Below are 14,656 nucleotides of genomic sequence, written 5' to 3'. Positions count from 1 at the left end.
ATAGTAAAATTACAGCGCCTATAATAAAGTTTTTGGATTGTTGAGAATATAGGCATATAATGATTTAATATATTTCATAAATAAATCATGACATTACAGATGTATACTAGCATTAACACATCATTAGATCTACACATGTAAACTAAGCAGTAAAACATGAACAGATCAAATATACGCAACATGTCGAACACGTACCGAGGTGGCGGAAAGACCGGTTGCTCGGCAGGAACTACTCGTGGTTGCGAGCGTCGACGAAGGCGCGCAGCATGCGAGTGGAGAGGAAGGCGAGCCGTCGCGGACGAACAGGGAGCAGTCGCGCGAAGCGCTTCCCAAAAACCTTATTGCCGCCTTCTCCCGGTGCAGGACGTCGAAGGCAGAGGTTCCGGAGACCTGCTCTCCCGATCGCTGGTGCACGCTGGCGAGCGGGATGGAGTAGTCTACGAGCGACGGCGCAGCACAGAGGAGGAGGCAAACCCTAGATTGATTTCGTGTGTGTTGCGAGAAGGCAGCGGCACGGTTTATATAGAGATAGGTCGCTTGATCAGGGCGCCCGCACGATCTCCACTCTGCGTAACCGAACCGGATAAGTCGCAAGTAACTTATCCGGACTCCACGCCGTTTTTACGCACCGGATTTTTCGGAATGTTTCCAAAACAAAACAAATCCGAATTTTCCTGCAGCAAAACAAAACTGCAAAAGGAGGCTGCATCTGCCCTGCGAGGCGAGCACGCGCGTGTTCCCCCTCTTCTCTCCACCACACATGCTTGAAGTGACTAGGAGGGCATCCTCCCTTTTAAGGAGGTCACCCTCTCCTAGAATAAGTAAGGTGGTACTAAACTCCACATACATGCCATCCCATGAGGTAGGCTTTTGTGATTTTTCAAAGAATTAATCTTCGAATGGACCTTAGCCCATCTATTAATTCCAACATTTTCATACAAAATTACATGCGTACAAATTTTTCATCAACACTCGTGAAATAGTTAAAATAAATCTTATCACTATGATCGGTGTCTCATTTTATTTAGTTTTATGCAGGAGTTGATGAGCAGATTCAACATTTAAGGATCGTCAACACTCCTCGACTGCCAATTGCGGCAAATTAGCTCATAGTTCACACATTTTACACCGGTGCAGAAAAGTCACTATAGCTAGGCTTGATCGGTATGGTTTTGGTACGTCTGTGCTGCATCTAAAGTATCGAAAACAAATTTTATGTGAGAGCGGCTGCAATGCTACGACTATGCAATCGCACCAATCATGCATATAGAGTGGCATGCTATATATTCCCACAAATGAACATTTCTATTATAATTTTAGGTTTATTTAGTTATTGCCCAAAATAACTAAATAAAGACACAATTAATTGACAATTTCTATTTTTGCGATTGGATTAAAGTAGAAGTTGAAAATTGATAGTGTAACATTGTTGGAGGAGTACTTAATTAATCATAAGAAAATACGTCGCTCTATCACTTGCGGAACATATTTTAGAGAGCATATTCATATGGATGTAAATACAGTGTTCCGTGTATAGTGTTTATGTGTGTGTATGCGTAAAAAAAAGAGTATATTGCATTGGTAGTACACAAACTTGTTAGGTGTGTGCAACTTAGTATATAAACTTGTGAAATGCTTGTTTTAGTACACAAACTTGACTAGTTCGTGCGAACAAGGACCAAAATAGCCTGACAATGTTAATTTTACGAAGCTGATGTTGATTAGGATGTGACGTGCATACGTGTAGTAGGGTACATAAGACATGCAATATTTATAAATGTGGTCTCTACTTTATCCTTCATTGGAAGTGATGAATTTCATATATTTCTAAAGGTTTCTTTTTATATTTTTCTACGATCACTATATCCATTCTATTTTTATTGAAGATGTGTATGTCTAATAACAAACTTTCTCGGATATATGTTTACATAGCATCCTAATGAGCTCCTAAATTAATAAGATTATCCATGTTGTGTACGTTTTGCCTTCCTTCGCACGCACTAGACAAGTTCATGCACCAAAACGAGTATTTTACAAGTTCGTACAATATATTACATCCATCTAACAAGTTCGTGTACCGGCGATGGAAAAGGAGAACGACTTACCGGTAGAACCATAGAAGTGGAACCTCCGAGAAGCCCTCGCTCTTTCTTAAAAAAGGAAATAAAGCCCTCGCTCTCTTTTGCCCCTCAACTTCCAGACTATTCCAGTCCACGACCGTCGGACCGAACCGAACCATCCAGAAGCAGCCGCCGCCCCAATTCTAAAGCATCTCCCCCCCACCCATCTCCGATCTCCACCCGCAGATCCGACGGAGACAAGCGCACCAAGCCCCCCCACCAAACCCTAATCCTCCTTCCCCCCCCTCCCATGGCGAAGTACGGAGAGGGCGACGCGCGGTGGATCGTGCAGGAGCGCGCCGACGGCACCAACGTCCACAACTGGCACTGGGCGGAGCGCGACTGCCTCGAGTGGTCCCGCTCCCGCCTCACCTCCCTCCTCGCCGGCCTCCCCGTCCTCTCCGGCGAGGGCGGCCTCGCCCTCCGCACCACCGCGCTCGACAAGCTCGACGGCGAGGCCTACGTCAACATCCGCAAGGGGAAGGTCATCCCGGGGTACGAGCTCTCCCTCACCCTCGCCTGGGAGGCCGAGGCCACCACCGAGTCCGGCGTCGTCAAGGTCTCCGGCGCCGCCGAGGTGCCCTACCTCGCCGACGAGAACGCCGACGAGGACCCGGAGCTCCGCGTCACCGTCCGCGGCGACGATGGCCCCGTCGCCCGCCGCGCCAAGGACGCCTTCCTCACCAAGGGCAAGCCTCTGGTCCTCGAGAAGATCCGGGAGTACGTCGCCGCCATGGCGAAGGGCGGCCCGGCTAAGGACGAGCTGGATTCCAAGAAGACCCCCACCAAGGCCGCGGCGGTAGAGGCCGGTGGCGCGGCCACCGCGCCTGCCCCTGCGGCGGAGAAGAAGGAGGAGGCGCCGGCCGTGAAGGAGAAGAAGGCGAAGGCGAAGGACAAGGAAGGATTCAAGACGATCGAGATGACGGAGAAATTCTACTGCCGTGCGAAGGACATGTATGAGATCTTGATGGATGAGAACAGATGGAAGGGGTTCACGCAGAGCAATGCGAGGATAAGCAGAGAGGTCGGAGGGCAGTTCAGCCTCTTCGATGGGTCAATCAGCGGCGTCAATGAGGAGTTGCAGGAAGGGAAGCTGATCGTGCAGAAGTGGCGGTTCGGTAGCTGGCCAGACGGCGTGCACTCGACGGTAAGAGCCTACTGCACTTATGATCTATGTGATCACTTGATCTTGAGACTAAATCTATTTCATATTATTCCGCTATGTATAATTGTTAGAAGTGAAAACCATGACAAATGTTGAACGTTATCTACACAAAAGTTTGATTAACATTGAAAACTCAATAAAATTAGGCATAGAGGTAGGGGCTATTGGTCTGTTTGGTGAGGGAATGAATAATAGTAGTAATTTACCTCTCCTTGAGAGTGCCATCCCAAAAATTGTTATTATTAGGTAAGAGTAGTGAATTCCTTTGTTCTCTCGTAATTCCATTTGAACCCCTAAATATGAAACATCGCAGGTCAGAACTCAGAACTATCTTCTGTCAAAATTTCATTTTGCGTTTGTCTATGATAATACTTAATTCCTCCCTTGAGAGTCCTATCCCAAAATTATAATTCATAGGCAGTGGATTTGTTAGTTCTCTTCCTAATTCCATTTGAACTCTTACAATATGAAATTTTTAGGGGGTGAATTTGTTAGTTCTCTTCCTGATTCCATTTGAACTCTAAAATTTGAAACATCAGAGGTTGGAACTGACTTCGTCAAATTCCCTTTCTGACCATGTCATCCCTGATTTAGCATTTGGAGGTTGCTGTGATTTTGCAGCATTTCAGGCAGCGGGTTATATCTATGGAAGCATGTGATTGTAGTTCTAGGCTGGTACCAGTATTTTCATTTGGTAGCATGGAGCTATAAGACTGACCTTCACAGTTCTATCCCTTGTTCTAAAAACTGGTACAAGTGCAGAGTCCATTTAAGGAATTGCTTCCCACCTTGTTACCCAATTAGACTGCTAGCCATATCCATATGTTGTGTCTGATCAAGTGAATACGACTTTCTCCCTCCATTCCATGTTACAAGTCATTTTAGGTTTGTTCTTAATCAAACTACTTTAAGCTTGACCAAGTTTATAGAAAAATGTAACAACATTGTAACCCCAATCAGTTTCATTAAATGTTGAAAATGTAGCTATATTTTTCTGTAAGCTTATTCAGACTATAAGTTTGGCTTAGGATAAACCCAAAATGAGTTATAAAATGAAACGTAGGGAGTATTACTCTACTTGTTGTCGGACACAAGTTTTACCTGGATGCGGGTATTTTTGCCCATGTAATCCTTGGGCGAACTGAGATCTAGTTAGATTATAAATTCTAGCTAGGGGTGCCAATGGACAAATCCGTGCAAATTGACCTTGTGGGGGTGGCACGGTGGCAGCATGCACCACCTCTGCATTGGGAACACGGCAGTGGGGCGCTGTTTTCATGGTCGGTGACTCTGCACCGGGAACATGGCACTATGCCACCGTCTTCTTGGGTGGCTCCATTTTCACTTGCCACTTGTCGATGGACGGCGTTGGAGCTGGAGCTGCTCCTGTCGGTGGTGTCTGTGAATGCCGCCTCTCTCTGCGCCTCCCTCTCCTCCGCGCTCATAGCGGCGAGGTGTCCTTCAAGCTCTCACTGCATGACCTCTCCGTCTTGCCTAACTGCCTGAGCAAGGAGTAGATCCGTAGCAGCAACTCGCTGCTTTCACTGCACCAGCGGTGTTGCCCAAGGTGAAGGCAGGGCAGGAATCAAGGGGCAGCAGCTTGATGCTTCTTGCCATCTTGCTGCTTGTGCACGGATCCAAGATGAAGCAGTTGATCGCTGCTTGACATACCCAGTGTGGCTGCGGTGGCGCCTCCTGCAGCTGCCTGGATGCAGTGCGTGGAAGAGGAACCAATGGTCCTACCATGGTCAAGGAAATGGATTGGGTTCGTTCATTTAAAACCAAGGAAACTCCTGCCCAAAACCAATCCAACCCAAACCTTCTCACTTACATACCCAAACCAGTCCACTCCAATTATCAAACATTTGAACCCACCCAAAACAAATACATTCTTAGGGCCTGTTCTAAAGTATGGTTTGAAATGGATGATTAGCTGCACACAAAACGAGAAACATGATTACATATGATTAATTGAGTATTAATTATTAAAAACTTGAAAAATGATTTTTTTTATTTTTAAAGCAACTTATATATTGAAAGTTTTCGTGCAAAACACACCGTTTAACAGGTTAAAAAGCGTGCTAACCAAAATTGAAGAAGCAAGTTGAAGCGTAGTTTAGGACGCGCTCTTAAATCTGACCCCTTCCACCCATCTCAGTCCAATTCATTATCACCCCTAGTTCTAGCTAGCAGAATGTCTTCACAGTACAATGAGTTTTTTGTGTTTTGCAAACAATCCCTTGACCAAATAAGATCCTGGCTTTTAATTTTGACATGTTTTTGGAGGCCCAAGTCATGTGCATATTTATTTCCTTGCTATAGTAACTCTGGTGATTAATCAGACCACTGTCATTCCTGGCAGCCTAATGTGATTAGCTATGTGGTATTTGCATCTTGTTAATTTTCTGCTTCCAGTGAGTTTCTGTAGTAAGTTACTTGAGAGATAGATATACTCATCTAGCCATGTGAAGTCAACGTCTGTAATTTGTAGGTACTGCTTATATATAAATGTTGAATAAGGTCCTCAAAAATGCGAAAATCGAACTGTGCAGGTTAGGTTGGTATTTGATGAGCCTGAGTCGGGAGTTACAGTCATAAGCCTCAAACAAACTGATGTGCCAGAGGAAGACAGGTATTCTATCTCATCCTACGAACTTCCTGTTAATTAAACCATAATTTTGGCTCAGGCACCTAACTAAATATGTGTGGTCATCTCTTGACTTCAGATATGGAAATTCAACTGTGGTGGAGAACACGGAGCGAGGCTGGAGAGAACTCATCTTCCAGAGGATACGCGGAGTGTTTGGTTTTGGGATCTAAAGCAGTACTTTGACTCTTGAGCTGGATTTCTGCTTTTCAGGAAGTCGAGCGTTACCATGTCACAGTTATCCCTGTCTTTGCTGTCGCAGTTTATTCGATGTTAGACAGAAACTTTGCATATTACGGGGAAGTCGGAAAAAACATCTGTTATTCATCACGCTGGAATGCGTCTGCAATGTTTGCCAAGTGTTAATCTGCAACTGATGGTTGAGTAACCTTGTGTTGTGTTGGTTGATCGTTGATTGTTCTGCAATTTCCTGAACTTTTAAGTGTTGTCTTGCTGCGGTTGATGAGACCAAATTACGCAAAGTTTTCATCCGTGCAGCCGCACTGTGCTGCCCTAAAACTCGCACTTGCTTCAGGAAAATTTGTTTGCTTTTCTCGTTTAAGGCTCTGTTTGTTTCGGCTTATAATTATTATAATCTAGATTATTAAACCAGATTATTATAAGTTGGATTATAATAAACTGACATAAAATAAAATAATCTGTGAGTTGTTTGTTTGTCTGGATTATTGGAGGCATGGATTATTTGGTTTGAAAGGCTAAAGTCTATAATGCCCTTAGCTATCTGTTTGGTTGATGGCGTAGGTGGGTAATTTTTTTCAAGTATGTAGGGGTAGTGGGTCTTTAGCCACTCAATAATCTGAAAAAAACTCTTCTAGAGCAGCTTATTAGATTATAATAATCTGGCTTATAGATTATAATAATCTGCTATAATAATCTACTTGTTTGTTTTAGCTTACTCCTAATAAGCTAGATTATAATAATGCTAAGCTGAATCAAACAGTGCCTAAGAAAAGCTTAGTATAATCATCTCAGCTTTCCCCGTTAAAAAGGCAGTATGACTGTCGGTATGTCATGAAACACAGAATACATCCCGTTGATATTTTTTTCGGATATCATGAAACACAAGCTTATATCCCGTTGAAAAATCACTTCAGTGATGTGTAATCCAGTTGATTTTATCACTCCACAATGATATGTATATCCCGCTGATTTTATCTTTGAAAAAAAATCAAGTATAATGATATGTATATCGCGTTGATTTTTTATGTTGAAACACAAACTTATACTATATCCCGTTGGAAAAATCAAGTACAGTGATATGCATATATCCCGTTGATTCTATCTGTGGGCTGACTGGGCTTTGTGCCTTTGATGTCCTATTTGTGGCCACCTGGGCCTCCTTCCCAGAAAGCCCACAGACGGGGGAGACCTAGGGTTAGAGGCCACCCCTATATAAATCCCGGTCCATCCACACCTGGCTTCCCATCCGCCCCTCCAACTCCATCAGCCGCCGCCATGCTAAGCGAGGTGAGATCGATCGAGGTTGTTCTTCCCTGCGCCGCATGGTTTCCATCTCTTTGCTCTTTTGGGGCCTGTGATTTGAGATCAATTGTCCGTACCATCTGATACTCTTGATGTTTCACAATTGCCAAATTATTTATCTATGAGGCCCTCGATTTGGTGTTCTTTATCCCGTTCTTTTTGTCCTGATTTCGAACTGTTTCTCTCTGTTTTTTTTTCTTTTTGGTTTGGTTTTGATTGCGCTAGCTAATAATAATGCTGTGATAGAGATGAGATTTCAGGCAACAAATTAGAGTCTCTGATGCGCTAAATCCCGTAGCGTCTTCAGCGCTGTACGTTGCCGAGAACGATCCCGGAATAAGTTATCATGCATCCGCCGTTTCATGTGCGGCGTGTGCATCCCGATGTCCTACACTTCCTCCGTTAAATCTTTATCTTTTTTTATGTTTTTTTGCTCGAGACAGTCGCAGTTCTTACGGTATCAAAAAAATTAAGCCGAATTCATCTAATAGCAGTTCAGGAAACGAAACATGCCGTGCACTGCGTTGGAGCATGATGAGTATGATTTTGTCGCCCCAGTCTTAGGATCCGAATTACGGATCTGTGCTGATTGACATGTTATCAAATCTGACTCCATGAGCAATGTTATCAAATCTTCGTTTTTGTTTTGATTTGCTTTCGTTTTGATTCTTTTTTGCTTGTTATTCTCTGCTATTTCGACTGAGGCCGTAGCACTGTTCTACCCAGAGTTGGACAAATATTTGCACAACTTAATACTGTAACCTAAAAATATATAAAAACTGATTATATCTACTGTTCCAACATTGAAAAACTTCAGAGCTATTGTAGAAAGCTGCACAATCACAATAATGCTCTTACGACAAATCTGTGAAGTTTGGACTGCAGGAGAGATGTTTTGAACGACTTCAGAACGGTTATTATGTTGCTGAAACGTGCAAAATTGCTACAATGCTCTTATGATTGAGATGAAATAATAAATAATGTAATGCTCCTGTGATGAATCTATTAAGTTTAGAACGTTGATTTGAACTACAGGAGAAAGGAGAGAATGTTGAGCAACATCCCGAGCCTGACTATATATCTCATACGAATCCTATCAATTACTATATCTCACATGTATTCTGTAGAGACGATCTACGAGTCTGGCAATATCTTGCCGTTGTACATCTTGTCGAGCAGCTTCTTGGCGTCTGGTCGCCGGAGAAGCCCCTTGTTGTTTGGCAGTCCTGTTCCTAGACAAACTGGACACACCAATTTCCCTCGGCCTGCATTGGCATTAGATGATCAGAAGCGTGACATTGAAAAACAAAGCTCTGCTATGAAAGTGGGAATGGAAGTTCGATTGATAGATATATCATCGCAGAACATCAGTGAAAAGCTTTACCGTAGCAGTTTGGGCACTCTGTGAATAGATAGACATCTTTTGCTCTCTTTCGGTTGAGGGCCTTCCATTTTCCAGTGCCGCCGCACATGTCACCTATATCGAGCTGGAGTTGAATTATGGCTCCAAGATGTTGAAAGATGCAGCACTATGCTGCACTACTACTAATATCTTCTGATTTACTATGAATGTTAGTAAATGACAAATCAAACCTAATCAGACATCGATAACTGGTCATAATTGAGTAAAAATCAGCTAGACGGTTGTCCATTTTCAAATCACTTATATCCCATGAGTTCTTAAGACGGGTGAAAACCATTGCACATTGTAACAAAGACATGGCAAGAAAAACGAGCCGAGCAAAATTCTTACATAATACAGCACCGCTACCGTTGCAATTCCGGCATACAGCAGGCTTGCTCATCATATCCGAAGCGAGTCCGTTTGGTGTAAGCATTGTTGGACCTGATGCACTGATTAATGTCACAGCACATAGGCAAGCAAGGCATTTTCGTCTGGAAGGAGTGGTTTTTTCTTCTTCCTGCTTGAGAAACGATGAATCAGAACACATGGAAGCAAAATGTACTAATGAAAGATTGTTTCCAAGTGTCACAACACAAAATTGCTACTCTAGTTATCATGCACCTACTAGCTCGAAGATTTCGTTTCAAGATTAGAAAACTATCAATATCTCACTAAAATGTCGTTTCTCACAACTAAAAGGCAAAGTAATGACCATCGCTAGTCCAACAGTGACATTATGATATAGGGCAGCCAAGTTTTAAGCCTTCTGAAAGTTTAACATTTGCACAACAAATATTTCAGTGCTTTTCTTTTTCTGTATAATTCATCAGCAATCATATATAGATTTCTACTCTTCCATCATATTTTTTCCCTGCAAGAAAAGCTAAGACAACCAGATTAGAAAGGATGTCACAACACTGTCTATTGCCTACCAACGAGCTAGTATCTACCACTCTCATCCAGCTAAAAAAGAGATCACACTCTCATCCAGCTAGTATCTACCACTACCAACGAGCTCAACATGATACCACAGTCACCATACCGCCAGAATCGAAGGTAAACAGCTGTATGAATGCACCGTGCTCGCTAGTGCAAAAAGAATGAATACTGTATGCTCAATTGTGCAATGAGGAGAGTTGGATTCGGAAAGAGCAGGTAATATGACAACCTTGCCATTGGTCAAGGGCTTGCTTGTTGAACATGCCTCTGCGTCGTCGTGCCTCGAGCAACAGCTGATATGGGATCGCGCTGAAACATAGCCACACACCAAGCAGAAAGAGGGTAAATTAGCTCACTGGCCCAAATCCCAGGGAGACAGTTTCTCCAAGAAATCCATCACAAAATTGAGCTCGACTCTTTGTGAATCCGAACAAAGAGCACGGCACGAGGAAGGACGATGCTGAAGCTCGCGAACTTCCCTCATCACGAAAGGGGCATCGCTGGAACTAACTAATTATAAGCTCGGAGTTGGAGAAGAACGAACTCACCTTTGGCCGGGCGGTGGGCGGCGGCGGGACGGCGTATGGAGTAGAGCGGCGGGGAGAGGGAGAGGAGGAAGTGGCAGCCGACGCCCGCCATTGCCGCTCACCTCTCGACTCCTCGCGACTTGTGAGGACGAGAGGAGGGGGAGCGAGGCGACACCCGGCTCCGTGTGCTTTTGGGAGATTGGGGTTAGCCAGAAATATCTATCTGGCCATTTGCTGCGCATACTGGCCCACTGGAGTACGGATAAAACGGCCCACGAAATGTAGCAGAGAGGAAAGGGATAAGTCTATTGTCTCTCCCTTGATCAAATTGCGCCATCAACTGGTGCGGCTTGATAGTCTGATAGGGATTGAGATCCAGTGCAGTTGCGGCCAAAATTGCTTGCTACAGTGAATTCGAACCTTTACTTGTTTTACCGTAAGTGCTACGGTATTTTGCTAGAGTATTCGATGCATCTGCGTCATTCGTTTCGAATTTAGTGGTGCTGGTATAACCATGTGACCGCTTAACTTGCAGTCATATGAGAAAAGCTTAGGGTTTTTCAGCTAGCTTCACAAGGTGGTGGGCTAGACGTCCTGAGTTCGAAGCCTCACATCTTCTAATTATTTGATATTAGATCATTCCCTAATATTTGTATCTTTTTTAACTTGCAGTCACACTAGCTGCGGCGCATGAACCGGATCCGTCTGGTAGCGATCCAAATTCAGGGCCGGCCCTAGGGGGGTCAGGCCGTGCGGCCGCCCGAGGCCATACTACATATTATATAATTTTAATCCATGGGCACCACATATAGTATATATATACTACGTACTGTATAATTTTAATCTATGGGCCATGTGCCTATATTAAGTTAGACAGCTGAATAGCCCAATTCAGAAAATGAATTTTAGTCCATCGCCAGGCATGTTTCAGCGAAGCCGAAGCGATATTCATCTGACTCCCGTCGCTTCGTCTCGATCACATCACGCCACTCGTGTCGTGCCGCCTCGATCACATTACGCCACTCGCTGCTCATGCGCTCGCGGCGCCTTCTCGGTGTCTCGTTAATGGAAACGGCAAGTGGACACGGCAAATCGTGGCTCGCCAATAGCCACGCTCATGTTAATAAGGGCCTCCATATAAGTTTTTGCCCTGGGGCCCCAAAACTCCAGGACCGGCCTTGTCCAAATTGACCTGGCCCACATAAATCGGCCCGTTAATGTAGAGATAGAACGACACCCAGGGCCTGCCAACGTTCAGGCTTTCTCGAACCTGACAGTGCGGCCCATACCGGTCGACACGCAATATTTTGGAATAAGTTCACTTTAGGTCCCTCTATTTGTCGCCCAGTCTGATTTTCTTCCCTGAACCGCAAAACCAGATACGACCCATCCTTCAACTTACAAAACCGTATAAACAAAGTCCCTCGGCAGTATTGTCTCCGGTTTTGGCTGATGTGGCGCCTACGTGGCACTCTATTGACTATGTCTTTATCCCACGTGGCACTGACGTGGCGCTTACATGGCAATTCAATAAAATAATAATAAAATACGTGGGACCCACGTCAGTTAAAAAAATAAATGGTGGGACCCACGTGGCCCCACATGTCACCCTCCCTACTCTCTTCTCTCTATCTATCGTTTTCTTTTCTTTTTCATTCTTTTTCTTCTTTTGCTTCTGTAGATGGCATCCGGCGGCCGGCGAGAGCGCCGCGCCGGTGGAGAGGGCGACCAACGCGAGCTTGTCGGGCCGGCCGACGGGAGAGGAGAAGCGGGTGGGAGGGAGAGGCGCTCCACCTCCGGCGCCGCATCCACCTCCAGGAGCACCGCACCAGTGTCACGCCCTGAAGTTTCCCTCCTTGCTTTAAAATTTGTTAAATAAATCGCCCGAAGAAATTGTTTAAATTAACCAAGAGATGAATCCCTAAATTAATAAATGCAAATAATAATCAGAATCGGCATGTGGAATTTTTCTTGGATTCTACATGTCAAAATATGCTAACAGGATTTTTAGTGGAATTTTCAGAGCTCAATAAATAATTTTAACCAATTAAAAACATTAAACCGCAATAAATAATCCTGGAAAATCCTTTTTTTTTCCTTTTCTCTTCTTTTTCTTCCTTTTTCCTCCCTTTTTCCTCTTGTTGGGCCGTCGGCCCACTTCTTCCCGCGCCCTTCCTCCTTGCTGGGCCGGCCCACTCCCTCCCTCCTTTCTCCGGGTCACCGACAGGTGGGGCCCACCTATCGGCCCCTTCTTCCACCTCCAGCCGGCGGTGGCAACCGCCGCCGAAACCGCCGCGCCGCCGCCGCTTTCCCCGCTCCTCCCGCGCCCACTCCGCGCCGCACGCCTCTCCCCACGTCGCCGCCCACGTCCCGCCGTTTCCCGCCGTCGCGCGCACCAGAGAAGGGGTAGGATTCGATTCGAATCCTCTCCCCACACTCTCTCCCACCTCCCCCACGTCGGCGAGAAATCCGACCGCCTCCCGGCCTCGTCCACCCCTCCCGAGCCCATATAAACTATCCCCGTATTCTCCTCCTTTTTCCTTTTTCCATCGACCGCTCCCGAGCTCTCCACCGCGCCCGCACCGTGCGCCCACTCGCCATCGCCATCTCCACCGTTCCGGCCGCCTCTAGCAGTCGCTAGGGCCACCGCCGCACCACGCCGCCGTCGTCATCGGGTTCGCGCGGCCGAGGTCCGCCTCGTCAACCCCTCGCCCATCGCAATCCATCGCCGGAGATCACTGTCCACCTCGCGCCGGTGAGCACCACTACCGCCGCCTTCGGCCATGGTTTCCGCCCGCCATGGACCACCCCTCTCCCTCTAATCCCTCCCATCTTGTTCCCTAGGAGGTCTCGGAGCTCGTCCGCCCATCGTCGCCGTTCCCCGGTCGCTTGCCGTTGCCGTTCGCCGTCGTCTTCCCCCACGCCGGCCAACTCGCGGTGAGGCACTCCTCCCCTCTTTTCCCCTTCCTCTCCTTCCTAGCGCCGAACCGGGCCGAGCCACCGCTTCGGCCGTGCGCCGTCGCCTTCGGCCGCCGCTGCAGCCTCCCGCGCCGCCGGTTGCCGTCGCCGGCGACCGCATGCAGCCGCCGCTAGCTATGGCCGGCCGGCCGGCTTTGGAGCCGAGCCGCGCCCGGCGGCCGCTTCTATCGCCACCGCCCAATCGGCTCGGGGCCGATCTGGGCCGTCGGTCCCGTGGACCGGCGGTGGACCGGTCCCTTGCGGTGGACCGGTCCCTTGAGCCGCTGCCGAGTGGGGCCCGCTTGTCGGCGCCCCCCCTGATGACGTCAGCCCTGGGATGCTTTATTGCGCAATAATTCATTAAGGACTTTTTTTAATAGTAAAAACATAGAGAATCTTTTAAAAATCATATCTAATTCATCCGAGCTCCGATTAAGTCCATTCAAATCTCAATAAATTCATAAAAATGCTTAAAATCCATTAAAATGGTTTTGTTTCCTGTTACAGTTGACTTATAGTGTGTTTTGCTTGTGTGCTTTGTTTGTTGCGTAGATTTCGGCCGTTTCGTCGATCCGCGGTTCCTCGAAGACGTTGCTGTGGTCTCATCAGTGTGAGAGCAAGGCAAGTCATGCATTACGATTGATCATATTGTACCCAATTTACAAATGTCCCGCATTTCTATTAAATATTGCATTGTTTTACAATATCATGTGGGATGGGTCCTACTACTCAGCCATATCTTGTTTACCTTATGCCATTGATAATTTGGGTATTAAAATGCTTAGATGTTGGTTTTGGGAATGCTTAGCCATGCTTAGTTCAACTAGTACACAATGGGGGAATCACATTAATGCATAGACTTTGATTATTGGCAATAGCTTTGGATTAGTGCCACCGCAAGGGTGTTAGTTAATTAAAATACACTACATGGTGGGCTGTGGGTGCATGGTTTTTCTAGTCGTCCCCATGGCGATTAAGGACCGGTTCGCGGGATGCCCTGGAAGAATTTATCGTACTTACCACAAGTCAGCGTGGGCAACGGCTACCACAAGTCAGCGTGGGCAACGACTGAGCTTGTAGTGTAGCTTTACTCTAACCGACGTACCCAGGCGAGGGTGGGCGTGATGGAGTTGGGTCGGCCGAGGTGTCCGGTTGATCGGCTTCCGGATTCACCGCGGCACGAAAGGGGGGCTGCCCGTTGCTTGCTGGGGACGAGGGCGAACCCTAAGGTGTGGTGCGATCGGTTAGAGGGGGTTATGCGAAGGGTCCTGTCACGGCCTCTTTCCGGTTTGTCATGGTGGCATGTCGGCGCACGATAACGTGTCGTGGGGCTGTGTCTTGTGGGTACAGTTGTACACCTCTGATCAGAGTAAAACTATTCGAATAGCCGTG

At 46.5% G+C, this 14,656-nt stretch overlaps 2 protein-coding genes and 2 non-coding genes across 4 annotated transcripts; 3 read left to right on the top strand and 1 right to left on the bottom strand.

Annotated features, from left to right (window-relative positions):
• The first annotated feature begins 2,348 nt into the window (after positions 1 to 2,348).
• Positions 2,349 to 6,320, top strand: LOC4345780 (uncharacterized). The gene is made up of 3 exons (XM_015794872.3): positions 2,349 to 3,267; positions 5,838 to 5,917; positions 6,012 to 6,320. Exons 1-3 carry the CDS (start codon positions 2,371 to 2,373, stop codon positions 6,103 to 6,105), a joined length of 1,071 nt encoding a protein of 356 aa, XP_015650358.1. The 5' UTR covers positions 2,349 to 2,370; the 3' UTR covers positions 6,106 to 6,320.
• A 1,162-nt stretch (positions 6,321 to 7,482) lies between these two features.
• Positions 7,483 to 7,565, top strand: LOC112936238 (small nucleolar RNA snoR117). The gene has a single exon (XR_003238365.1). It is a non-coding gene; the product is annotated as a small nucleolar RNA snoR117 (small nucleolar RNA).
• A 397-nt stretch (positions 7,566 to 7,962) lies between these two features.
• LOC112936235 (small nucleolar RNA U31b) lies at positions 7,963 to 8,048 on the top strand. Its single transcript, XR_003238363.1, has one exon. It is a non-coding gene; the product is annotated as a small nucleolar RNA U31b (small nucleolar RNA).
• A 361-nt stretch (positions 8,049 to 8,409) lies between these two features.
• Positions 8,410 to 10,493, bottom strand: LOC4345779 (protein PHOTOSYSTEM I ASSEMBLY 2, chloroplastic-like). The gene is made up of 5 exons (XM_015794871.3): positions 10,328 to 10,493; positions 10,009 to 10,088; positions 9,189 to 9,357; positions 8,820 to 8,912; positions 8,410 to 8,700 (listed from the first exon to the last, which is right to left on the bottom strand). Exons 1-5 carry the CDS (start codon positions 10,416 to 10,418, stop codon positions 8,570 to 8,572), a joined length of 564 nt encoding a protein of 187 aa, XP_015650357.1. The 5' UTR covers positions 10,419 to 10,493; the 3' UTR covers positions 8,410 to 8,569.
• Between the last annotated feature and the right edge of the window lie 4,163 nt (positions 10,494 to 14,656).

Source organism: Oryza sativa, chromosome 8 (assembly GCF_034140825.1).
Source record: "Oryza sativa Japonica Group chromosome 8, ASM3414082v1".
NCBI classification, from domain to species: domain Eukaryota; kingdom Viridiplantae; phylum Streptophyta; class Magnoliopsida; order Poales; family Poaceae; genus Oryza; species Oryza sativa.
The sequence above is the reverse complement of the archived record's forward strand: the minus strand, read 5'-3'. Positions and strand labels throughout refer to the sequence as shown.

Coding starts and splice junctions, on each gene's coding strand:
- LOC4345780 (XM_015794872.3), top strand. CDS start 2,371: ATGGCGAAGTACGGAGAGGGCGACGCGCGGTGGATCGTGCAGGAGCGC. Junction 3,268..5,837: donor CAGACGGCGTGCACTCGACG/GTAAGAGCCTAC, acceptor CGAACTGTGCAG/GTTAGGTTGGTATTTGATGA. Junction 5,918..6,011: donor GATGTGCCAGAGGAAGACAG/GTATTCTATCTC, acceptor TCTTGACTTCAG/ATATGGAAATTCAACTGTGG.
- LOC4345779 (XM_015794871.3), bottom strand. CDS start 10,418: ATGGCGGGCGTCGGCTGCCACTTCCTCCTCTCCCTCTCCCCGCCGCTC. Junction 10,089..10,327: donor CGCCCACCGCCCGGCCAAAG/GTGAGTTCGTTC, acceptor GCTATGTTTCAG/CGCGATCCCATATCAGCTGT. Junction 8,913..9,188: donor CGGTAGCGGTGCTGTATTAT/GTAAGAATTTTG, acceptor AGCTCGATATAG/GTGACATGTGCGGCGGCACT.